Source organism: Dipodomys merriami, unplaced genomic scaffold (assembly GCF_024711535.1).
Source record: "Dipodomys merriami isolate MVZ:Mamm:240054 unplaced genomic scaffold, mDipMer1.0.p SCAF_11, whole genome shotgun sequence".
NCBI classification, from domain to species: domain Eukaryota; kingdom Metazoa; phylum Chordata; class Mammalia; order Rodentia; family Heteromyidae; genus Dipodomys; species Dipodomys merriami.
Window position 1 is genome coordinate 28658768 of NW_027202382.1, and position 27423 is coordinate 28686190.

General features: G+C 36.7%; 1 protein-coding gene across 2 annotated transcripts in view; it reads left to right on the forward strand.

Moving 5' to 3' along the window:
- Positions 1-27423, forward strand: part of Kiaa1958 (KIAA1958 ortholog) — a 135970-nt gene that overhangs the window by 85176 nt on the left and 23371 nt on the right. Inside the window, exon 3 of one of the 2 annotated variants that reach the window (XM_070011773.1) lies at positions 12186-13530. The exons of the other annotated variant lie outside the window; for it this stretch is intronic. Coding sequence (XP_069867874.1) covers positions 12186-13231 — 1046 coding nt within the window. The 3' untranslated portion in view covers positions 13232-13530. Of the gene's footprint in view, positions 1-12185; positions 13531-27423 lie in introns of those variants that run through there. 2 annotated transcript variants of the gene reach the window in all.

Here is a 27423-nt window from a genome sequence, read left to right on the forward strand (position 1 = left end):
ACCACATTTTCTTGATCCACTCATCTTTTGTAGGGCATTTGGGTTGGTTCTTCAACTTGGCTATTGTGAATAGTGCAGCAATGAACATGGATGTGCATGTGTCTTTACTGTATTCTGACTTGTAATGCTCTGGGTAAATACCCAAGAGTAGTATTGCTGGGTCATAAGTTAGTCTATGTTTCAGTTTTTGAGTGGTTGTACTAGTTTCCATTCCCATCAACAGTGTATTCTTAACCGAGGAGTCTGATGCCCAAGTTCATATGCTTAGCAACAGTGATATGGTTCACTATCCTACTCCTTAGCTGGACGTGCTGTTCTAGAATATAAGCAGCCTCTTCTCAGTTTTCTTTATTTTTCAAACAAAAAACTACTCACTTCAAGCTTCTGCTCTTCTATTTCTACTTCTAATCTCCAGCTGATTTCATTGTCTCTGTAAGAGGTAAAAATTACTGTTTAACAGTTAGGGTAGGCACTCAGAATGATGCCTCCTATGCTGAGGCTCTGAATGGATTTTATTGAATGTTGAAGCAAAAATGCAAATAGTAAAATTTCTAGAAAATGTAACTTTCCTGTGTTTTCTCTTGACTTTATATTCTTTTTAGGTAGTTTTAGTGTATTTGTTCTGATAGTCAAATTGGTCTACTTATTTAACAAATATTGAGTGTGTAATATTCATTTCTTCAACAATGGATGAGTCACTGAGAGAAAAAAGTCTCTTGTGAAACTTAGATTACAGATATTAGTCAAATAATTTCACGTAGATAATTACGAATTTTTAGAAAAACTGTGATAGGAAGGAGAAGAGGATCAGTTATAGTAAAGGGAGGATGTTGGAAAATTCTTAAAGAGTGAAATTTGAGCTGATTGTGAAGGTTGAGAGGTCAGGAGTAGAGTCCTGATGAGAGAGCTCAGCTTATACAAACTCTTGGGAGAGGAGATAGTAAAAGAGCACATTTGAAAACCTGAGGCCCTATGGCCACATTAGAGGAAACCAGGTTGGCCTGGTTTCAAATGGAACTGGTGAGACAGACCAGAACCTGGTGGGAAATACTGAAGACTGAACTTCAGTATTGAAGGAAATCAAGCTGGAGAGCAACGTGGATTTAAATGGCTCTCAGGCAGCCATGTGAACCATAGCTTGTTTGCAAGTAGGTATAGAAAACCCTCTTGAGGTAAGGAAGATTGTTGAATCACCAATGGATAATAAATTTGATATGAAATTCTTAAGCCCTTTTTCCCTTTTTTGAGTGGGAGGGGAGTATTAGAGTTTTTTTAGTTTTGTTTTGTTTTGTTTTGTTTTTGGTTGGTCATGGGGCTTGAACTTTGGGCCTGGTTGCTATCCCTCAGCTTTTGAGCTCAAGGTTAGCGCTCTACCACTCGAGCCACAGGCTGGTTATTCTGTTTTATGTGGTGCTGAGGAATCAAACCCAGGGCCTCATGCATGCTAGCACCACTGAGCCACCTTCCCAGCCCTAGTATTGGAGTTTGAACTTAGGTCCTTGTGCTTGCTAAGCTCTCTTGCTAGGTAGGATTACAGGCATGAGTAACCAGGATTGCAGGCATGAAACACTGGCACCTTGCTTAGTTCTTAAAATCTGTATTTTTGAATGACCATTCAGGCATTACTAAGTAAAAAGTAGTTTTTCACTTGAATATATAACAAAGCAACATTTTCAGAGAAAAACAAAATAAGACAAAAGAAATATGAGTACTATACTAAAACTTAGTAATTAATATTTTAATTAAAATTTAAAACAGCTGGGATGTGGCTCATCAGTATCATGTGTGATGACGTAGTCAATTTTCAGTACTAGAGAGGAACTTTGGTGTGTGTGTGTGTGTGTATGTGTGTGTGTGTGTTTGAACTCAGGGTTGTGCTTGCTAGGAAGGATTTTACCACTTGGGTCATGCTCCTATAGCCCTGAGGTAATTTTTTCCCCTGTGCTTGTACTCTCACTTGGGTATTTCATTTGGATCTGGCATTCTACCACTGGAGCCACACATATACTTTTAGCTTTTTGATGACTAATTAGAGGACTGTCTTCAAATTTAGATCCTTGGATCTCTGCCTCTTGAGGAGCTAGGACTACAGGCTTGAGCCACCAGTGCTTTTTATTTGGGGGGGGGGGGGGAACAGGGGACCAGTTATGAAATTTTTTGAATTGGAAAGATATATACCAAAATGTCTCTAACGGCTATTTTTGGATAGTTTTTACCTTCTTTATAGTCTTAGTATTTTAGGAGAGTGTTTTATATTATTATTTTTATGATGAAACTAATGAAGGCATTTTATTAGGGAAAAGTACTTAAAATCTCCTTTCCTTATATAAAAGTTATATTTTAAACCATCTTATTTTTATCTATTTTATTATTTTTTTGGTCTGAGGCCGGGACTTGAACCAGGTACCTGATGCTTTTGCTCATTGGCCATGCCTTCAACCTCAGTACCATCTATATTTTAAACTTCAAATACTTAGAAATTAGGAGTTACTTATGCACAACAAATTAAAGAGGTATGTAAAATCATTGAAGTATAATAGTCATGGCTGAATTCCTGAACTGGGAAAGAATCTAATTTTTACTTTTGGAAATGATGCTGAACAGATTTTTTTTTTTACCAAAAAATCAGATGTTAAAAACAGTGAAAAATCATATGTGAGTTGATGACATTATATCTGTTCAGAAGATTCTGTGTTGTATACTATGAATCATTAAAGAGTGAACTAAAAAGGAGAGGTAAGCACAAGTGTAAAATGGAGACTTTATTACTGAATTTACATTCTGTGGAAAATGTAAATATTGCATCTACAGTGAATCTATGTATCTTCTACTGCCTTAAGTCAAGGAAAATGAGAGTTAAAAAAAGCAAGATTGCTTCTGAAATGTATATGACATGTCGTATATCAAAGGCTGCTGGCAGCAGCTCACTATATATTTTATATATTACACCAGTAGCAGATATTTCAGACACAACACAAAAAGGTATTCTTGATTCAGTGTCTCTGGCAGTATAATAAAGAAGTGAGGGAGAAATCTCTAAAGTCTCTAATAAGCAATATATCAATGAATGCTGTCAGATACTGTAGAAAAGTCCACAGGATGATTTATTACATTAATTACTGTCACAGCTTTCATGGTGCTAAGCCTACAAATGCAGCTATCCTCTAAAGTTGATTTAAGAATTTATTTTTGCCAAGACAAAAGTATTCCTTAATGCCATTAATTATAATACAATATTTTCTTCTCTTCCTTTGCCTTTGTTCTGGTACAGAATGTTTAATTTCCTTTCTGTGACTTAGAATTAACTTTGAAATTGCAGGAGCTTCCTCTAGTTTCACACTTATCGGATGAACTCTGGCCATTTTGTGCTATCTTATTTCCTTAATTAAAATATCAGCATTTTTAGAAGGGAAAAAAACCTGATGATTATACCCTTATTTAATACTGTACTAAATTCGTAGTCCTGGTGCCTCTTCTTACAGCCATGCAGTAAGCTTATCAGTACACAGGATTCTCTGTCTTAGGGAATTAAGGTCCTACAAAGAGCTGTTTACATATATCTACTAACTCCAGTTCATATGTGTCCATGGTAAAATATTTATGTGGGAATACCCAATACTAGTGTCCTTTATAGGGAGGCTCAGGTGAGATAAAACACTTTGCTGTTTTGTTTTCCCTTCCTTTCTTTTCTGTCCTGATGCTAAAGATCAGACTAGAGTCATACATGCTATGCAAGTGCTCTGCCACTAAGCTACATCCCTTAGTCAAAAAGAGACTTAGATTTAGTGGGTTGGAACACATTTCCTAAGCAGCAGTGTTTAAAGGATTGAGCTTGCTGACAGGGTGCCCACCACAGAGCGAAGGTGGTTTATTTTCCTGTCTTTCTCAACCCTTCTACAACTCTTAAGAGGGAAATACAGTTATGACTATTTTATCATTGAAGAAACCAAGGGTTAGGTCCAAACAATACAGGGATTCTGGTAACTCTGGTTAAGCACCATTGCTGGAGTTTGAAACCAGCATTCTTACTGGCAAAACTGGAGGCATTAACCATTAGCCAGGCAAAAGGAGTCAGATAAGATACAGACTTTAAATAGCCTTTGGCAAATAGGTAAACGTTTAATTTCAGAATAATTCCAAAGGTGTTACAAAAAGAAGAAAGGTCTAGCCAGGTTTTGGTGGCCAGTAATCCTTACTACTCAGGAAGCTGAGATCTGCAGTGGGGCTGGTGGGGGGAGAGGTAGGTCTCCAATTAACCACCTGGAAACTGAAGTGGAACTGTGGCTTAAAGTGGTAGAGCGTTAGCCTTGAGCAAAAAAACTTAGGGACAGTACACAGGCCCTGTGCTCAAGCCACTAAGACTACCCTCCCTCCCCCCATAAAAAGGTCTAAATCCAAATAGGTTTCCAGAGAAATGAATAATTTTTACTAGAACCTGCTGTTGTAGTAGCATATAATTGAGACAGGGTTTGGGCTTAGGCTTTCTGGAAGTCTGAGGAGCCTTAACCTAGGGAAGGCAAGGCTAAGGCATTGTTTCTCAAAGTACTTTCCCTGTGGACTATGTATGTGTTAGATGTAGAACCATTAAGAGACTTGCTAAAAATTCATAGTCCTGCAACTTGTTGGCCACGAGTTAATTCCCCATTGTAAAGATCTGGGAGATTCGTTTGTCATCTCCTTTGTACATGCAGTGTCTCACCCTTGCATACTTTCCCTTGACCTGACTTAATTCATACATATAGACATCTCCTGATACGGAAAAGAAAGAGGCCTTTTCCCTGTACTTTAGGGCCCCTTTGTTGGTGTAATAAATATTAGTATACTATGTGCTCTGTTCCGTTTTCTGAATTCTTACTAAGGAGAAATTTCTCCAGAATCTCTAGTCATATAACATATACTGAAGAGAAATGAGCAGTCAACTTAATATCTATATAAGTGAATCCTGTTTCAGTGAAAAATGCTATCAAAAATTATACTGGACTAACTGGTACAATTATGCTAAATTTTAGTCCTCCTGATGTGTGTGAGAAATGTGTTTTACTAAGATTGGAAAAGATTAACTGAGCATAAAAATAATTTGCTGGTCAGATAGCTATAATAGCATACACATCTAGTTTCAATTAGTGATGTTAACAATCCTAGAAAATGCCCTAGTTTGAAAAAGCATTAAAAGCATAAAAAATGAGCAAGGAGTTGGGTATTGGAAGGAGAAAGAAAACACCAAATGTTTAAAACATTTCATGGCAATTAGAAAGTTACCATCATTTGTTTAATACCTTAAACACAGGCCACTATTATTTCCAATATGTTGAAGATACTGACAGATACTATTATTTTCAAAAATGAAACAGTGTGATGGTGCATATCTATAATCACAGTTCTGGAGAGGCTGAGACAGGAGGATCAAGAGTTCAGGGCCAACCTGCACTATACAGTGAGATGAAAGCCAATCTAGACTACTGTGTTAGGGTATGATACAATACTCTCACATGTGGATTAAACATTCCAACCTAGCTTCACAAATATAAAACTACTCACCAGATTTTTTTTTTTGGGGGGGGGGTCTGGGCATGGGGCCTGAACTCTGGGCCTGGGCACTGTCCCTCAGCTCTTCAGCTGAAGGCTAGCGCTCTACCACTTGAGCCACAGCACCACTTCCGGCTTTTTTCTTTTTGCTTATGTGGTGCTGAGGAATCGAACCCAGGGCCTCAGGCATGCAAGGCAAGCGCTTTAACCACTGAGCCACCTTCCCAGCCCCTCACCAGATTTTTTTTTTACTTTTTAAAAAACATTCTCATTTAATAAGATTATAGACTTACATTCAGTAGTCTGTAAAGAGAATTCAGATATTATTTTTTCCTCCACCAAGTGAAAAATGGGGCAAAAAACTCTTAAATGAAAATAATAAAGGAGAAGTTAAGCATCAGCAATTTGTATTGCTTCAGACATATTACTTTAATAAAATCACACAACGATGTGGTGGCTAAATTTGCTTTTATTTTAAATACTGCAGCAATAGAAGCAAATGCTGAATTTAAATTTAACACAAATCTCTTCAAATTAAGTGATAGCAAGATACTGCACTAATTGTGTGTTTTTCCATGATTCTCCTAACAAGGAAGGAAATAATTGGATTAACAGGGCATAGAGACTATGCAAATAAGTACAGAAAATCATGACTACATAAAAATTTGACTCATTGGGAAGCATTCTTGAGAGGTTCTAAGGTTTTTCCTAGGACCTCCTCTAGGTCACAGAGGGTAACCCAAAGCAGACACTACCAGCTGTGCTATGTCCCCAGCCCTTTTTGCTGTAGGTTTTGTTGTTGTTTGTGCAGGTCCTAAGGCTTGAACTCCAGCCCTGGATGTGCTGCTGTCAAACCTTTTTGCTCAAGACCAGTGCTCTACCACTTGAGCCACGCCTCCATTCCAGCTTTTTTGGTAGTTAATTGGAGATAAGAGTCTTATGGGCTTTCCTGATCAGGCTGGCTTTGAACTGTGATGATCAGATCTCAGCCTCCTTAAGTAGAGTAGCTAGGATTATAGGTATGAGCCACCAGTGCTGTCAGGGTTTTTTTGTTCATTTTTGTTTTTGTTTTTTTGAGATAGGATCTGTTAGCTGTTAAGAGAATACTTGGAGCTTAATCCTTCTGACCTCCTAGTAGCTGATATTTCAGGCCTATTGATGTGCTAGCTATATTTACTGAAAGCACACTTCACTGTGTGGATTCTTCTTTGGAGAAGCTTAAGTACTAAGTATTATAGCTCTGAATAGTACAGTTAGAAGAACAAGAGGTCATTCATTCAAATAGCCAAAGCCTTAGGCCTTCTATGTAGAAGAACTTATCTACTCTATTTATAACCAAAACATACCAGTGATGCAAGGATCACTAAAAATAAGCACTTCATGGAAGAGGATATCCAGATGGCCAAAAACCTAGAAAGAAGTGTGTTCAACATTATTAGTGTAGGACCTACCTCTTCTAAAATAAGACAGACTGATAGTTCTTAGTGTTAGGATATAGAATAACTTGAGCTCTCACACAATCATGCTGGGAAGGTACTGATGAAACTACTTTGGAATGTTGGTTATTTGTTAAGGCTGAGCCTATGATTTCTTATGACTAAGCAGCTCCACTTATAAATATACACCCAATGGGGCGGGGAAGGTGACTCAGTGGTAGAGTGCTTGCCTTGCATACATGAGGCCCTGGGTTCGATTCCTCAGCACTACATAAGCGAAAAGAAAAAAGCCAGAAGTGGTGCTGTGGCTCAAGCCGTAGAGCTCTAGCCTTGAGCTGAAGAGCTGAGGGACAGCGCTCAGGCCCAGAGTTCAGGCCCTGCGACCAGACCCAAAAATAAATAAATAAATATACACCCAAGAGAAATGTATGCATATGATCATGATAAGATGCCTGTGAGAATGTTCACAGCAGTTTTGTTAAAAAAAAATAACCCCAAATTGTTGTTCTGAGAAAAATATATACATATCTGAAATGCTATGGTGTAATTCTATGGTGCACTTAAATATAAAACAAAACAAGTTCTGTTGAAGAGGAAAGGGTTGAGCCAACAAGGAATGGAATAATGATGATGAAATTGATTGAGGTGATTTGTTTGCATTTATGAAAGTGAAACTTGTTGAAATCCTTTTAAGCAGCAGCAAGGATAAGGGACACAAGGGGTGAGATTGACCAGTATGCATTGTATACATGTGTGGAAATGTACCAATGAATTGCCCCCACCCTGTAATATATACTAATTAAAATAAGAGAAAGTCCCAAACAGAAAACAACAGAAATCTAATAAAATGCAATGTCCAACAGAATAGAAAAAACGAAGTGTTATTAAATTTATACACTGGAATGTTCTACAGCAATAAGGATAAACTACCTATGGATACACAATAGTGTGAGTGAAGCTTACAATCAACATTGGGCAAAAAAAGCCAATTACAAAAGTGTTTACCTCCTGAATCTATTTATGAGTGTTACCATAATAGTTTAGTTTTGCCAGCCAAACTTCAAGTTAAGATAGCCGTTTTCTTAGTATAAGAGAAGAAAAAGATGGCTTCTGTGGTTCATTTTCTAGATCTGGGTACTGGGTTCACAAGTGAAATCTGTTTGTGGAAATTCATCACTGCAGTTAGTGGGTTGAATATCATCTGCTTTATTGGATGTATGTTATACCCCAAGATGAATACAAGATAATTATAATTGTTCCATAATTATCAGTTGTCTCTTGTCTTACTTGATTTTGGTATTAGTTGAAATTTTTTACTATTATTTGATTTTAAACCTACTTGTCATTCTCCCTAATTTTTGTAAAATCAAAGTACATTCCAAGCTTCTAGGAAAGAGTTGACGAAGGAACATTTCTCTTGTTCTTATCCCTGAAAAAAAAGCACCAATCACTCAACTTTAAACTGACACCCAAAGGCTTTCAAAAATAAGTTTCAGTTTACTTTTGTATAAAGGACATAAATGAAACTGAATATTTTATAAAATGAGAATTCAGATTGAGTAAGTTATAATCTGTATCTAGGCTGAGAAAGTAGCTCAGTGGTAGAGTGCTTGCCCCGCATGCATGAGGCCCTGGGTTCAATTCCTCAGCACCACAGAAGCAGCAAAGACTGGAAGTGGCACTGTGGCTCTAGTGGTAGAGCACTTGCCTTGGGCTGAAGAGCTCAGGGACAGCTCCCAGGCCCAGAGTTCAGGCCCGATGACCGGTCAAAAAAAAAAAGCATCTATCTAATGACATGATTTGATAATAGTTATCACATAATTATTATGACTGCAAACCTACTGAATCTGGGGAAAAAAATGGGTAAAAATTTCAGCCTTTACTTGATCTTGAATATTTTAGTAGTCCTGCAGAACACAATTCCAATTTAGAGAATCAACCCTCAGGAAATCCCTAATTCAGATTACTTCAGCTCAGGCCCCAAAGTGTGTTTCCTTTTTTTTTAAATTTATTTTTATTGTAAAGGTAATAGATAGAAGGGCTGGAATTACATAGGTCAGGTAATGAGTACATTTCTTTTTGAACGGTGTCACCTCTTCCCATGTTTTCTCCCAATTTTTCCCTCATACCCCCTCCTCCCCAAGTCGTATAGTTCATTTCCAACATAGTGTCTAGTAAGTATCACTGCTGAATTAGTTCACCCTTTGTCCTACTATTACTGTGCTTCCCCTTACCCTCCCCAAAACAGATAAATTTACATATAAGACATGAAGTACAAAAATAAAAAACGGTGACAAAAAGGAAAAAACAAAACAAAAATTGCAAAAAGTAACTTTTAAAAACTCTTCTTTCCATTTCTTAGAGTTCATTTCGATAAATATCATTTTATATGATCATATACAAATGATTTCACCTACATCAACATCCATATAGTATAATAAATTTAATCATTGAGTTTTAACTTTTGTTTGGATTCTCAGTCTGTTATACTCTTCCTCCAACATGTACCTTAGTAGATTTGCATAAATTTAGCCTCCTCGCTGATAATGAAGTTACATAGAAGATTCCATGTGAAAGTTGAGAAACTGGACATGTTTTCCCTAGCTTTGTCTGTGAATATTTACTTCTTAGGAAGTCTTTGAAGGTCGGGCTGGGAAGTTGGCTCAGTGGTAGAGCGCTTGCCTTGCATGCCTGAGGCCCTGGGTTCGATTCCTCAAGCACCACATAAGCAAAAAGAAAAAAGCCGGAAGTGGTGCTGTGGCTTAAGTGCTAGCCTTGAGCTGAAGAGCTGAGGGACAGCGCCCAGGCCCAGAGTTCAGGCCCCACGACCAGACCTAAAAAAAAAAAAAAAAAAGAAAGTCTTTGAAGGTTAAAGACTGCTATGATAGATATTTCAACAAATAGCCAAAATAACCAGTATCCTGGCCCCTTTGGCTTTATGTATAAATAGTCAAAGAAGCCAACTGGTGAAAGGTTACCTCTAACCTGTGGTTTCCATGTTTTTGATGGAGAGATAGAAATCATCATTGTTGATACATGAGCAATTTCAACTGGGGAAAAATATTATAACTGAAAGTTTAAGTTTATTGAAGTATAAAATCTACTATCTCTAGCCCTGATGGCTCCCGTCTGTAATCCTAACTACTTAGGAGGCTGCAATATAAAGATAGTGGTTCAAAGCCAGCCTGGTCAGGAAAGTCTACGAGACTATCTCCAATAAACTACAAAGAAAAGGCCAGAAGTGGTGCTATGGCAGAGTGCTAGCCTTGAGCCAAGCCTGAGTTCAAGCCCCAGGACTGGCACCAAAAACAAAACAAAACAAAACAAAACACCTACTTTCATATATTTGAATTTTAGAAAGGTAAACTCAAAAATTTTAACTATCTTAACAATTAAGTAGAGTTTAGTTTATTTTATAAAGCAATCTGTAGTTGAGCAATTCTGCTTTAGAATTGTCATTTTAAAATAACGTGGTTCTTCACAACTGTATTTAGTAATACAAAATGTATATTTCATGAATAAAATTAGTTATTAGAAACTTTATTTTTATTATTGGGTGTGGTAATAACAGACTTTTAACCAAGTAGAGTTACAAATGATTGTGAAGTTTTCTCTACATGATTGGGAATAAACAAAATGATTGAGGATCAGAAATTGTGTTTTTTGTTGTTTTAACTACTATGTTTGCCTCTCAAGAATCAATAGAAAAACCAACATCAGTGTGTTATCAACCATGTATCCTGGTTTTCTTTGTGCAATTCCGTCTTTAGGGCTTCTTTTTGAGTTACCATATCTCACATAATAGTTGTGCTTGTTGTTCAAAAGTTTTTATTAGTAATGTTAAGTCCCAAGTTTAAATACTAACTAAAATAATACTATTTAAGTTATAGCATCAAACTTTAAAAGAAAAAGAAGTAGGTAAAATAGAATAAGGTTTCCTCATAGGACTCAATAAAACTTTATTTTTCAGAGTGTGGTCTCTGGAACCTCATTCTGAGAATAGAGGTACTGATTAAGATGCAAGTTCCTAGGCCTGCCTCCAAGTAGCCTGCATTTGTTTGAGCATCTTGACTAATATGAAGCATAGTGAACTGTATGAGACCAGCAGCATTCCTAGTCATAGGTGACCCATAGCAGAAATAAGCAACTCAGGTCTTTGTGGCAGAGTATAAATAATGAGCCAGTAAAAATAAAACATTGTATCCAAGAAAAGACATTTTGACTGATTGTAACAGCCTTGAAAACTTCACATTTTATATAAAACATTGTATCCAAGAAAAGACATTTTGACTGATTGTAACAGCCTTGAAAATTTCACATTTTATCATTGCTTTATGCTAGCTGAGAAGTTGAGTCCTTTCTTTACTCAAAAGATACAGCTATTTTACTTATTATAAACTGCTTTATGGCCGGGCGCTGGTGGCTCACGCCTGTAATCCTAGCTACTCAGGAGGCTGAGATCTGAGGATCGCGGTTCAAAGCCAGCCCGGGCAAGAAAGACCGTGAGACTCCTATCTCCAATAAACCACCAGAAAACCGGAAGTGGCGCTGTAGCTCAAGTGGTAGAGCGCTTGCCTTGAGCTGAAGAGCTGAGGGACAACGCCCAGGCCCAGAGTTCAAGCCCCACGACCGACCAAAAAAAAAAAAAAAAAAACTGCTTTATGGTCACAAACAAAATACTTATAAACTATGTCTGCCTGAGTTGCTAGAGAAGAGCAAATACCAAATATACTGTCCTTAAACATCCATTCAGTCATTTTAATACTATATTTCTAGGGATATGTGAAAGTAAATGCACAGGTTCAGTAAAATAGTCCAGTACCACCTTCTGATTCCACAAGTGTAGGGATTCAGAATGCATCAGCTCTCAAGTGGTCCTCCATTTATCCATAGGATAAATATCTGCCCCACATTCTCCCCCAAAGGAAGGCTGCCTCCAGTCTTATTCTTCCTGCAAAGAGTGACACAAGACACAGTGACACCAGTGGACACGAGAAGTTCACTTTGATGGTTGTGGGCCGTTCTCTTGTCTAGAACATTGGTGAAACTGTCGTTGGCGTTGATAGTGTTGACAGATCTGTAAATACCATTGATGGTGATCTCTGTAAAATGGATCCTTCTTTCTCTTTTCGTTATAAAAGGAAACTTTATTTCAGAGTAGAAAGTGCATTGTCTGAACTCATCAACACCCTCTCTATCCCTCCCCTCCCCCGTTTGTTGCAGACCAGGATGAAAGAGCAGCTGAGCTCAGCAGGGAGCAGAATGAGAAAACCATCCGGAGCACGCAGACTGCGCTCCGCAATTTCCGGGAGTTCCTCATCTCCAAGTACCCTTCGGAAACCCGAGAGATTTATGTCATCCCTTGCAAGGAGTTGGATGCCTACCTTGCCTCTTTCTTTGTTGATGCCAGGCAGAAAGATGGGTCCGAGTACGAACCCAACAGCCTGGCGAATTATCAGTGTGGGCTAGAACGGTACCTGAAGGAACACAGGTATGGCTACAGTATCACCAGGGACAAGGAGTTTAAGCGCTCCCAGGAGGCCCTGAAACAGAAGCAAATCGAGCTCCGCTGCAAAGGCAAAGGAAACAAGCCGCACAAGTCCATGAAGCTCACCTTCGCGGATGAGCTCATCCTGCGCAAAAGAGGGCTGCTAAGCCGGTACAACCCGGAGGGTCTGCTCAACCTCGTCTGGCTCAACAACACGAAAGCCTTCGGCCACTGCACGGGCTTCCATGGGTCTACCTTGAAGTGGGGCGACATCCGGCTCCGAGTCACAGAAACGGGCCTAGAGTACCTGGAGTGGATGGGTCAAGACACTGGTGACCTGAACGCCAAAACCAAGAGGGGGGGCACGGACTCGCGTGTGTATGCCACCCAGCACGCCCCACAGACCTGCCCGGTGCAGGACTATAAGGAGTATGCCCAGCGGCGGCCCCCAGCCATGCGCTATGAGGATGCCCCCTTCTACCTGTCCATCAAGCCAGTGGTGAACTTGGCGGCTCTGCACTGGTACAACTGCCAAGCCCTGGGCAAGAACAAGCTGGCCAAGATGGTGAAGACCATGTGCGAGAAGGGCAACATCCCCGGCAGGAAAACCAACTTCAGCGTGTATCAGAGCTGTAGCACCTTGTCGGAGGCCCAGAGCAACCAGCTGGTACTAATCTGCAACAACCTAAGCCAGCAGGCCGCCCAGTCAGTGGCCGGCCACTCCAGCAGTGGCAATTTCATCGTCTCCGCCTCCTATGACTCCTCCTCAGACACTGCTTGACCAGGTGGCTTGAGCAAGAACCCAGTTTGATTATTGGGTCCTGAGAAACTATGATTATCCACCACTCCTCCTTCCCTTCCGTCTGCCCTCAGTGTTAATTAACTTTATAAAAATATAAATATATAATATATTTTTTCTTTTTACAAATAAGACAGTGGCAATAGTTTAGTATTACTGCCATAGTATTTATAGCTTAAAAACAAATATGTACTTGTGAGTGATTACATGTTAATTACTGTTACAGACTTGACAAAACTTTATCATGGTTCTCAGGCAACAGGAGAGAAAGAATTTGGTTTTTAAGAAAACTGTCAGAAAGGAAACTGAGAGTCATCTTAAACACTGTGTCCTCAACTCCTGCTTTCCCTCCCTACTTCTCCTCTCACTTTTGGTCTCCTTTACAAATGGCTTTATTTTTTTATTTTTTAAAATTCTATATTAGTCAGTAGGAGACAACACTTTTACTACTCACACAAAATGGTATTCAGCCAGATCAAAGTATAAAATTGATATAAGCTGGACCTTGAATTATATATTCTTTTTAACTTAAGAGTTTTACCTCCTGTGCCTCATTTTTCACCATGTTGGAAAATCCAAATGTTTAGAGAATATCTTTCCTTTGGGGAGGGAAAGGGAGTTGAAGCAGACATAAAAGTACCATCCTTTTTTTTTTTTCTTTTGGAAGATATGTGATTTTAAAATAATATGCAAAGTCTGATATTGTGGGGGAAAAAAAAAAAGACTGTTACATGGTTCATTTTCACTGGTGTGTTGGACCTGGGCATAATGTTCCTTGTTCCCAGGTCAGTGTAAATGACAAGTTTGATTATCAGATTTGTAAGACATTTAAAATTACCAAAACTGTGAAAATATTCTCAAGCATTAGGCATAAAGAGAAGGTAGAGAATGGAAGTCTTAAGGAAAAATCAAGAAGCACTAGTAGACAACAGGAAAACTTGTTCTTTTCAAAGCTCAGATCTCCTGAGTAATTTGTAAATGTTAAATTCAGTCTCTTTTCTCTTAGGGGTTGCTTGACTCTGCATTTGAGATCAAAGGAATATTTATACTCACTTTAAGTAATGGTAGTTTGTTACTAGGTTTAGCCAAATTCAAAATATTTTTGAAAATATGCAAATTTCTTCTAAAGCAAATATGAATGCATATATATGTGGTATCCTAATAACTAATTTAGTCAGACATTTGTAATGGTTTTTCCAGGATCTTTGTTTTTGAATCTTGCAGACTATGAATACATCAGTCTTCAAGATTCAAAGAATGATTAAGATCCTTCAAAAATAAAATAAATTTAGACATTAACATCATAGTACAGCTGACCTAGACTCCTATCTGATACATTACCACACAAGGGGCTTCGCATCTTAATTGATTTGTAGTAGCTTGACATTCTGTTAGGAGATATTTGTTCTTCTAGGTAACCTCATAATTCACATTAGCTAGGAAGGTAGATGGTTTTTAATATATTAATTCATTGCATGATGAGGACAAATTTCCTTCTGATTTGCTTTGCTAACTTGTCACAAAGATGAGCTTTTTCAGGGCTCTTTCTGTCACTAAGTCATAAGCACATAAAGACCTGTTCCTTCTAAATAGCTCTGCAAAAGGAAATCTGCCATGGGCTCTGTGGGGTGGAATTAACTTCATTTTCATGATTTTCTCTTCACAGAGAAGCATCCATTTATTCATCTAGAAACAAGAAGAAAGGGAGATGATATATTTCTATATGTGTTAACTTAATATTTTCAACAATTTTGAAAAGAAAGTGAGTTATCTCCATTTTTGGTGAGATCACAATAAATCAATTAGATTGTAGGGAAAGAATGGTAATCTTTCATCTCACTCTTGAGCTTTTTCTATTTACTCTTTTAATACCAACTTGTAATTAGTTCCCAGTGATTTAAGCCAGAGATGGACAGAGTATCTTTGAGCATCTTTCCATCTCATTAAAAGGGATGCTGTAATCTTTCACAGCATGACACACTGTGTGCGCTAGCCTAGGCCCACCCCTGCTGCCATTCGTTTTAAATCAGAGTATCTTTCTCCCCATCCTGTTTACAAAACGTTCTTGTTTTCTTTATTCTAGAGCTTGTCCACAAGTATACAAGATAGCCTACTTTAAGGAACTGTGTCTTTTAAAAATAAGGTTTTTTTTTAATGCAGGCTAACTCACTGTTTAAAAGTCTCAATGAAACATTTTAAATGTTATTGTGTATTTTTTAATCGACATAATTCCTAAGCTATTGATATGTCTCTGACAGCAAAGAGTTTTGTTTCAGGACAGTAGGCAGTCAGTATGCACTGGAAGCAGAACTAGAAAACTCAAATCTCTGTGGTTTTTGATATACTGAAATGAAAATTGTCCTGCTTACTTATGCTGCATTTTCATTTACACAGATATAATTAAAGTTACTTATTTATATTTTGTTGTGGTAACTCGAACCAAATAGGAACATGTAGATTCAAAAAACTTCTGAAGAGTGGCTTATTAGAGGCACAGTCAAATTATAGTAACTTTTTGAGATAATTAAATTATGAAAAATCTGCAGCTACCTCTAAATTTTGTGTTCTGATCTAAACAATACATAGAATATACCATTGCCAAATGAATTTTAACTTAAAATCACTAAACACTGTGACAGAGGTAGATGCCAAAAATCATATCTGCGCTTTAGTAAAAATGTAATCGTCTAAAGCAGGTGTTGACTACAACTGAATGTGCTGCCTTCTCAGGCCATTGTGTAGTTTGTACAGAAACAGTAAAACCATATTTACAGAGTTTACACCTTAAGGCCAATAATATAATAAGTTCTCCGGTACCCTTCATATGACTATGGAAGTTTTTCATTGTCTAAAGCTGAGACACTGAACTCATCTGTCAGAAGTTGGATGATACACTTGCATAATTCAATTTTATTTCAATATTCATGTGAATATATTAGAAACCATAGATGTAATTTTTTAAAACATAAACTATAACCATGATATTTGGAAAAGTTAGAGATATTTAGGGTATTTATCAAAGATAGCTTAGTTTTAAGATTCTGATTCTTGGTCAGTGTTCTTAGGATGGGTTGGCTGTTTCATAAATGCATATAACTACTAAAATGCTTATTTTATAACTTTTTCCTATCTTAACATTTCCCTATGTTAATTCATTTGCCTTAAGTTAAATCATTGCCTGATTTAGAAAAAAATGGTCTCAAGTTTTTTCTGCATAGATTAGGTCTCTGGTTTTCAGTCATAGCTTAGCATCTGGAATCATTGGCTTTATTTATTGAGCAACTAGGATCCAGACCTAGGGAGAGGTACAGATAGTTCCTGCTCTCAAACTTTTTTTTTAAGGCAAAAACAGTTCCAGCACTCAAAATGTAAGACACTATAATGAAAGTTGTATTTTTGAGAGCCTAGGAAAAAGTTCTCTGCCAATACCATTTTGCATTGTCTTCCAAACTTTGTGTTCCTACAATCTGTTAGTTCTTCATTGAATATGTTGATTTTCTGTGGAGTACATACTACTGTTTGAGCATTTTGTGCAGTATCTTTCTTAGAGTCTGTTTTAAAAATCAGAAAAAGGTAAAGCCATTTCTGTAGCATCCATTGTGTTCACATAAGTACACACATGCCTAAGAATGTAGAGATGTGTCATCAGTGTCTGTCATTTGTTGAGTGCTTATAATGTGTTGTTGTGCCAGGTGCTTCTATGTTGTTGTCTTAGTTCTCATAATAATCCCTTTAAATAAGTATTAGTTCTCTTTTGCAAATGAGGAAATGAGAAGTAAAGGGAGTGAACTATGTCACAGTTAATCCATAAGACCATAGTTTCTGAAACTGGATCCAGATCTCATTAAGTTCTATCATTTCCTGCTTAGTTTGTGCTTCTCTAGTAAACCCTGGTGGTAAATTGTAAACACAGTCCACAGTATAATAAAATCATTACTATTCATTTGACTCCATATTTTGGCATGTTAGCAAAGCATTATTTAGGCCTTGTAACTGTACTTATTTTGAGACAAAACAATGAGCAAAGTCTACTTCCCCCTGGCCACTAGCTCTCAGAGAGCAGACGTTTGTGTCATTCTTCATTGAACACTTTGTCCTGGTGATAGCTGAGTGTGTGTGTGTGAGCACACGTGCACAAAGGATGAGATGCTTGATTATTACTTGGTTGGTTTGTTTGTTTGTTTTTACCACAAGTAAGGCCAAAAACCCAGTTTCAAGAGAGCTCCTTGTTAATTTTAGACAAGGAAGTTATAGGCAGAGGGAAAGCCTCTCTACCTCCAATATTATAGGCAGATACTGCTATTGACCAGATAGGAAATACTGGTTGCCAGTCTTCCAAGGAGTTTGGTCTTGTCTACAAATTTGGTGCCAGTAGATTCTCAACTGAGGTATTTGGTTATTGATGTTTGTTTTAGAATAATTATGATTGCTACAGTAGAAAGGTTAGGGTGGGAGAGAATACTGTCATATGATTTCTAGAATTAGAAATAGACTGAAATCATTAGTATTTTCTTGTAGGTTGATTTTCTCCACAGTTTAATATGAGATAACACTTCTGATTTTAATCCCCTTACTTTTTATTAATTTTCTATATGAAAGTAAAGCTATATTTTTATCCTTATTTCCCTAGCAAAAATACAGTTTTACTACATTATGTCTATAAACTAAAACTATGTTGTATAATGAAGAAAATAAATTTCCAAGCCGAAAGTAAAAAAAAAGAGGAGTAAATAATAATTTATTGCACTAAGGTAATTTTTTCAGTCATTGAAGTGGAGTTTTAGGGGCTGAGGGTATAGTTTAGAGATAGAGTATGTGCTTAGCATGCACAAGTTCAATCTCCAACACAGTATAAATATCATAGTAGGTATAAATATTGCAAAATTAGCAATTTGGTAAATTTTTCCTAAATAGAATTCTTATTCAAGATTTATGGGTCTACCATATGACACAGTACAAACAGACCATTAGCAAGGGCATCCATTCTCAATATTTTTTATTTTTCCCCTAATGCATGATATTCAAATGTTGCTTTGCCTTCCTACTTGGCACTGCCTGAGATGTGTATAGATTTTCTTAAGGCAGAGTTATAGAGCTAGAATAAAATTTTCAGAGAACCTTACTTATCAAATAGAACTGGGATAAAGAGATACATGGCTGGTTCATTTCTAGAGATAGAGCAAAGAAAGGGGGTTGAGGATAATAGCAAATCACACACAACAGTAATTTCATTTTTCTGTTTAGTGGTACTAGATTTTGAACTGCTGTGGGTTTAATAGCAAGTCAGTCACTCTGCCACTTGAATAACACCTCCAACCTAGTTTACTTTTGATTATTGAGACAGAGTCTGGCTTTGGTCATTACATCCAGCCTTTCCTATTGAGATGCAATCTTGTGTACTTTAGTCTGGTCTCAAACTAAGAGTCTCTCAATTTTGCCTTCCTGAGTAGTTGGGCTGATTTCTTTTTTCTAAGCATTAAAAAGAAAGATACTCAGATGTGTTTATGATCCTATTTGAAAATTGACACCCACCCATAAAAAAAGAAAAGGAAATTGATCAGTTAGGCCTGCCAAAACTGAGTGAAAGAACTGATTTTCTAAAGATTGTACTACTTTTAAGATAACATTTTAATATGTGAAATTGAGTTTTATGCAAACAATGAATGTTAAATTCTAATCATAGTATTACTTAAGTCTGAGTAGTAAAAGAAACCCATTGTCTATGATGAATTATTATATTGGCTAGCCCTGGAAAGACCTAAGAAGTCTTACAGTTTTCCAATGCTGAAAAGAATAGGTGAACCATGCTGTCCCTCCAGAGAGCAAGGGAAGGAAAAGGAGACAAGAATGGGGGAAAAATCTTCAAACACACATTCCCTGGGAATTTTTTCCATGTGTCCCTTCCTTCTGTGACACTCTAGACCAAATGAGCTGCTCTTATATCAATAATGCATCCTTTAGGTATGCTGACTGGAAAGTAAAACTGAAAACATCTCATTGACCTCAGTCTTCTTTTCCAAAAGAATAAACAGCCTCTAAGCTGGGCTGAATGCCCAGGTGCTCACACCTTGTTAGAGTTACTGCAGGATGAGCATGCTAGCACTCTTGGTGTTATGTTACTATTTAAATTAAAGATCTATAAAATTTAGGGAGGAAAAACAACTCTGGAACTCTGAGTTAGAAAAGCATATAAAAGAGTATCTCTTTTTATTCTTTGTAAATTTTAATTGTTTTCTAAACCCTCAATTTTTCACTTGAGTAGATTCAAGCTGCCACTTTGCAAATAAGCTGGTTTTGAATGTGAAATTTCAATTTTCATTTTATAATGTCATATCTTGATTTTTAGCAACTTCTTATGAAACTTACTAGGATAATTTCCAAACAATTGTTTTAATGGATCTCTCTCAACCATTTATATTTAGTTCTCAATTATGATTGTGAAACAAACTCATCATAAAATATTTGAATTCCAATTATAGATTATGAAGTAAAAAGTAAATTTCTATTTACATTATAATGTGAATTAATGTGTATATTTACATAGCTATATTAATGATTTGAGGTCAGTCTGCAATATATTCTTTAAATCTGCAGTACATTTTTTAACATCATACTTCAAGACTTAGACATCCTCTGTCAAGAGAATCAAATTTCTGTCAAGAAAAATTGGATGTTTCTTGAGTATATTGATTTAGAACTAGTAAAGAAGCAAGGGTAACAAACAAAGGAAATTCAAAGCAAAGATGCAGAAATAAATATTTCTCATTCTGTCTTGCTTTTTTTCTGAAAAAAATCAAGCACAAATATAAATTTCACAGATTTTTAGTTTTTAAATTATATTTACTAGATCATATTTGAGAAAAATGGAAGAATATCAAGAAAAGGTACAATGTAAAATGTAATTATTAGTCTTTTGTGCAGCAATGAATTTGGCTACACTTCTAACATTTGTTTTGTATTACACTGGAATTAGAAAGCATTTTACCTTTATGCATTCATTCCAAGAGCTTTGAAAATGCTTTGGCACAATTTATTTGTTTATAGTAAGTAGAATCAGGAAGACATCAGCAATATAGAATCTTAACAGTAATTGTGCATATAGTATTTTAGTGATTTTTATGCCTGCTTATTTTCTAAAATCCTTACATTTTATAAATCAGAAACCTTCATAGTGTCACTACAAGTTAATTTATAATTGATTATTTATATTGAATAAAGTACCAGATCCACATTTATTATTAATCTACGTAGATTAACCTTATCTAACTGAACTTTTCTATCTATAATCTACAATATCTACACTATTCCAACTTTTTAAATAGCATTTTTAATGGAAGAACTTCTGTTTTATAAAGCATATAAAGCCAAAAACCATTACAATTTCTATGCATTATATAGTGTTCAGTGATGTAATTTTTTATATTTTGCATGTTCTAGGTGCTCTTTCATATCTGTGTGGTATTCATGTGGAATTGTCAACCATTGCTGCTGTCACTTATTGCAGTTAAGCTGGAGAATGGTGCTTCAAGGCTGTGCCAGTCAACATTTGTATGTGGGACTTGAGAAAATATGTACTTTGTTGTTTAATATTTTGAGCCAGCACTTAATGGCTTCTACAGAAGGAAATATTGTAGTTGTCAAGTGGTGCCAAACTTGAATGTCTTGATTTATCTGTGTCATTCCAGACTAGGTCAGCTTTTTTTTCCAACTTTGCTAATTCTTTGTAAAAAGAGAAAGACAGTGCAAAGTCTGAACTCTTCCGGTACTCCTATCCCTTCTATCTTTGCTCCTTTTTTCTTCTTTTAGACACTTGTGCACCTTACAGAAAAACCCACTAGAGGAGTTGGGGATTTAGCTCAGTGGAAGAACACTTGCCTGGCAAGTGCAATACCTTGAGTTCAGTCCTCAGCTCTGGAAAAAGAAAAGAAAAGAAAAACCCACTAGAATGGCCAGGGAGGGGGGCATCATAATTTTCCCATATCTAACTAGATCAGTTTAGGTTGAAGTGGGTAACAAATAACTGTGGGATACATAGATTAATTTAGTTGGCTATCATGGCTTGTTGTTTTGAGTTGTAGTTAACAAGAATATTTAGTGATCACAGTCTGCTTTTGAGAGACCACTGATTTTTGCATTCTATATCTGTATAGACTTCCTGGGTTGCTTATTGGCCACCTGTTTGGTACAAATCCTGGTAGTTTTCATTGTGGGCCTGAACAGCTCTAAACTATGAGAGCAGGCACAAATTTGTTTTAACAGATAAACTCCACTGTTAAAGTTCAACATGGGAGAAATATCATTTTACTTATTAAAAATAAGGGAAAACTATCAAAATACTAAGGCTACTTCCTGGGGGGGGGATTTTTTAACTTTTTATTGTTACTATAAAGGTGATATATGAAGTGGTTACAATTACATAAGTCAGGTAATGAGTACATTTCTTTTTGGACAACATTACCCAAGAAGGCTGCTATAGCACCATTCCAAAATGCCTCACTTAGTGCAAGGTTTTCTATCAGTTCAGTGGGATTATAATTACAAGGGTCCTTTAATGAAGGGGTGATCTTCTGAATTATATAGAGGCTTTGTATGACTGTCAGAGACATAGCGACAGCTCTCACTCTATTTGGATACATTGCTGCTGAAATTACTGATTTAATTCTAAGAATATGAAATTAATTCATCAAGCCCACACACACATTTCTTTGCTTAAAAGAAAGGCATATTTTAACTATGAGCTTTTCCTCCAGAATATGCTTTAAACATTTACCCATCGATGAGGTGATAAAGCAATAAAAAGAAATTCAATTATGTATGATTTAAAGAAGGGTTGCCTTTGTCTATTGGCCTCCAGGGTCACACAAAAGCATTTGTTGATTGCTGCATAAAAGTTTGCAAGCAAAGCCTTTATCAAGAATTTCTTTTATATTTTGGACACCAAAGATTGTGACATAATATAGCCTGATGAGTACCAGTTTCTTGTAGATAGCAACAGGCACATGTGTTTAAATCTTGCTCTTGGATTTTCTCCCTCCTTTGAGTCTTCTCTATATTTTGTATATCTCTTTATCCTGAGGCCTTTATGCCTAAGGCAATTTTTATCAAAATACATATATATATATTTATTAGGTTTCTAATTTATAGCGTTTCCATCTCCCCTGCCCCACTTCACGACTAAACATTCTCACTGTTAAAGACAGTTTTTCCAGAATAGCCTCCTGATGAGTAATGGAGTAAGTAACAGTTTGTACATTTTAATTATAATGAAATTATAATTTTAATTATAATGAAAATAGAACTATAATGCCATTGCCTGAAAGCTAGTGAGAAAGTGGATACTTAATTGTGTGTGTGTGTGTGTGTGTGTGCACACGCACCTGTGCACATGTGTACGCATATGCATGCTAACATACATGCCAATACCTAGGTTTAAACTCAGGGCCTCTTGCCCTCACTTGACTTTTTGTGTTCACAGCTCGTGCTCTACCACTTGAGCCACAATTCTACTTCTGATTTTTACTGGTAACTGGAGATAAGAATTGAGGATTTGTCTGCCCTAGCTGGTTTCAAACTGTGATTCTCAGATCTCAATCTCCTGAGTAGTTAGGATTTATAGGCATAAGCCACTGGGGCCTACTGTGGATGAATTTCTTCTAATTTAACAGAATCACTCTGTGATTCATCTCTGTTAAAATGAAGGCGCTGCATGGTTTTGCAAAATAAATGCTGCATTCACCAATATGTTTAAAGTTCCTTTTAACTTTCACTTAGAAGTTAGTTGGGAACAAAAAGACAGGTTTATCATTTTAAGAGCAGACATATGTTTAGAAATATATAATAACCACAGTTAATATTTAGAAAAACCTATGAGAAAGATAGCTTGTACTGTATGTACTGTACTGTTCTTTGAGGGTACATTTGCTTTTCCCTAATTTGATGGAATGTCTTTTTTCTGTGTATTTTCTGATCTCTTGGCCTCTAACTGGGTTGTGTGGAAGAAAGCACTTATGTGTCAGTTTCACTGAAATCATATTGAAAACTTTTTAAGCTGCTACATTGTGAAAGGAAGAGGAGAAAGGTGAATTGAACTGGAGGGAAATATTGTTAATATATTAAGACATGTGGCTTTGGTGCTCTTGGTCAGCTAACCCTCTGCCAGTTGACACTTGTAACAATATGAACCTTTTGTTGTTGTTGTTAATAAAAGTATATAGTACTGTTTTCTTTTTCTTTTTCTTTTTTTTTTTTTTTGCTTCTCACTGATCTTTTACACTAAGATGTGTTCATTTGTATCAGCTCATTGTTTTTGCTTCATATTTGTCTGTGTGCTTGTATTCTAAATAAAGTTCTAGTTTTGTGTCCCAGTAGTCTATTCCATTGTATGTATAACGTTTGCCTCTGATGTACTGTAATTATTGTTCTTAATATTTGTTGGTACACCTACCATTTATGGAAATAAGAAAAGCAGTCCAATAAAATCAGCTAATGTGTGTCAATAATGTCTCTAAATTGAGTGCATGCTTTAGTCACAGTATTTTGTCTGTATTTGAGTATGATGACCAGTCTTTGTTCACTTAATAAATTGTTTTCTGTAAATCTGGCTGATTTTTGTAACTCCAATAAGCTATTTATAAGACAAATTGAACCACATTATGAAAGAAAAAAAATCTATTCACCTGGACTTTTGAGTAATCCCAGTATATAGTTATTGTACTGAGCCACACAGGTACAGGGATACTTCCAGCCTCTGATGAGGGGGAGAAGTAAGCATTTGTGCTCATGTAGAGTCTTGCAGCTGTTAAGAATTGATGGCTGATTTAGGCTTCTTAGAGCCCCAGGCCGAAAACTCTGTTTATGGAGCAGAAATCACTGTCATACATAGTAAACTGGGTATCTTGTCTTTTTCTCTGTAGAGCTCTGCTGGCTATTTTTTCTTCATCTCCAGTATTCTTGTCAGATGCTTTTTAAAGTAGGTACAAAGTTATGCCAAACTAAGGAGATGTTAGATAGTAGACTTACTTTTAGAAAAAACATCTCTTTATTCAGATACAATTTTCCATGTGTCATCTTGCTTTTGGCATGTAGGGCATTGTTCTTCAAGCAGAATAGGAATAGCTCCTCAATTGTGGCTAGGTTGGCTAACTTTAGGCAATTTGTTGTTTTATAAAAGTAATTTATGTTGTATTGAAAATGCAGAAGAATTACTATATTTTTAGTAAAGAACTCATCATTAAACACACTTGCAAGTTATACATTTAAAATGTGGGGCTGGGAATGTGACTTAGTTGTAGAATGCTTGTTTAACATTCGTGAAGCCCTGGGTTCAATTCCTCATAAATAGAAAAAACCGGAATCGGTGCTGTGGCTCAAGTGGTAGAGTACTAGCCTTGAGCACAAAGAAGCTTTGGGCCAGTACCCAGGCCCTGAGTTTAAGCCCCAGTACTGGCAAAAAAAAAAAAAAAATGTGATTGGTGGCAGGGAATATGGCTTAGTGGTAGAGTGCTTACCTAGCATGCATGAAGCCCTGGGTTTGATTCCACAGTACCACATATGCACAGAAAGCTGGAATTGGTACTGTGGCTCAAGTGGTAGAGTGAACCAAAGCAGCTCAGGGACAGTGCCCAGGCCCTGAGTTCAAGTCCCAGGACTGGCAAAAAATAAATAAAAATGTGGTTGATTTTACTTCTTTGCTAAGAAAAGAATATGACAGTTCAACTTGAGGAGTATTTACCTACAAGTCAGAAAATGTTTATTCTAAAGTTTTATTTTAAAGTTATTCATCATGAAGATTTGGGGAGTTAAAATAAATATATATAAAATACTTAATGTTATTGATTTATCATCTCAAAAAATAATTTAAAAAGTAAACTGAATTTTGTGGAAAACAACTGTGATCCTCAGATCTCAGCCTCCTGAGTAGATAAAATTATGAGTGTGAGCCACCACTGCCTAGCTCTAGATTAGAACTTTTAACATTTTGGTGTTTTATTTTGGAGTTTCTCCACCCATAAATAATATTCAAAAATTGTCATTAAATTACATCTTTTTTTTTGGGGGGGGGTCTGGTCGTGGGGCCTGAACTCTGGGCCTGGGCGCTGTCCCTCAGCTCTTCAGCTCAAGGCTAGCACTCTACCACTTGGGCCACAGTGCCACTTCCGGTTTTTTTCTTTTTGCTTATGTGGTGCTGAGGAATCAAACCCAGGGCCTCAGGCATGCAAGGCAAGTGCTCTACCACTGAGCCACCTTCCCAGCCCTCATTAAATTATATCTTGTACAGTTGTAAGTGATCTCTAGTATTTGAAAATGGGTTGTTGCTACATAATATTCCATTGCACAAATGTGCCAAGACCTATTTTACTTTTGATGGATTGAATTTGTTTACAGTTCTTACTTAAAATTTTTTTTTTTGGTCAGTTGTGGGGCTTGAACTTTGGGTCAAGGCGCTGTTCCTCAGCTCTTCATCTCAAGGCTAGTGCTATACCACTTGTACCACAGTGCCACTTCCAGCCTTTTCTGTTTATGTGGTGCTGAGGAATCGAACCCAAGGCCTCATGCATGCAAGGCAAGCGCTCTACGACTGAGCCACCTTCCCAGCCAGTCCATGAAATTCTTATTTCCAGTTAACCAACAAGAAAGCCAAAAATGGAGCTGTGGCTCAAGTTACCAGTAGAGTGCTTGTCTTAAGCACAAATGCTCGGGAACAGTGCCCAGGTCCTGAGTTCAAACCCCAGGGCTGCCCCCACCAAAAAGTTTACTGTTAAAAAAAAACTCTTTGCACATACATTTCTTTTATAATCGCTAATGAAATTCGTATGATAAATTCCCAGAAGAGGGAATTTTAGGCCAAATTATAAGAACATTTGATTTTTTTTTTCCATAGCCAAAGTCCTAGTGATTTTTTAAATATCATTCAAATATAAAATGTTCATCCTTACTGTAAAACTGAAAGTCTCATGAAGCTAAGGTGATATTTAGAAATATAGTCATAAATAGATGGTTTGAATCTTATTTTTCTCATAAGAAATGTAATCATGTGCTATTTTCTTAGAATGAGTTTTCTTTTTTAACCTACATATATACTGTGAACTTATTTTCATGTTAACATGTAGAAGAGTAGCATAATTTGTAATAATGCATAAAAATTTGTGTAATCAGTCATTACTAATGGATTTTTGGTGGGCATCTTTATTTTTGTATACTTATGTATTTTTTCATTTAGCTAATACTTGCCCACCAAAAAAGTCAGAAGTATAGCTATCACTCATATAGTATAGTGCTACCATTGAGCATAAAAGCTAAGGGACGGGGCTGGGAAGGTGGCTCAATGGTAGAGCGCTTGCCTTGCATGCATGAGGCCCTGGGTTTGATTCCTCAGCACCACATAAGCAAAAAGAAAAAAGCTGGAAGACGCACTGAGTTCAAGCCCCAAGAACAGCACTAAAAAAAAAAAAAATGTTGGGCTGGTGTGGACATCACTTAGATGTGTCAGACCTCTTTTTTTTCTTTCTTTCTTTTTTTAAACTATTTTTGCTAGTCTGATACATAATACATAGATTTAATTTTAATTGTAATGTCTGGCTTATTAATGTGTTTCATTACTTATATTTCTTTTGTGAATAATTGCTTATCATTTCCTGAGATAATCATCTTTTCTTCATTGATTTGTAGAAGCTTTTCATAAGTCCTTTTTCATTATGTTTTCTAAGTATTTTATCTAGTTCTGTATATTGACTTTAAAATCTTCAATGCAGGGGGGGCTGGGAAGGTGGCTCAGTGGTAGAGCACTTGCCTTGCATGCCAGAGGCCCTGGGTTTGATTCCTCAGCACCACATAAGCAAAAAGAAAAAAACCAGAAGTGGCGCTGTGGCTTAAGTGGTAGAGCACTAGCCTTGAGCTGAAGAGCTGAGGGACAGCGCCCAGGCCCAGAGTTCAGGCCCCATGACCGGACCCAAAAAAAATAAATAAATAAAATCTTCAATGCAGAAATTTTTTAATGTTTAAGTTATCTCATCTGTTCATCTATTTCTTATAGCTTCTAGACTGTGTCATGCTGAGAAAGGCCTTTCCTCACTCCCAAAGTCATGAAAAATCATTATCTTTATAGAAACAATTTTTTAAGCCATTTAGAAATTGAGGATAGAGGACTTAGGAAATAGAAACCTAAATTTGCTTTT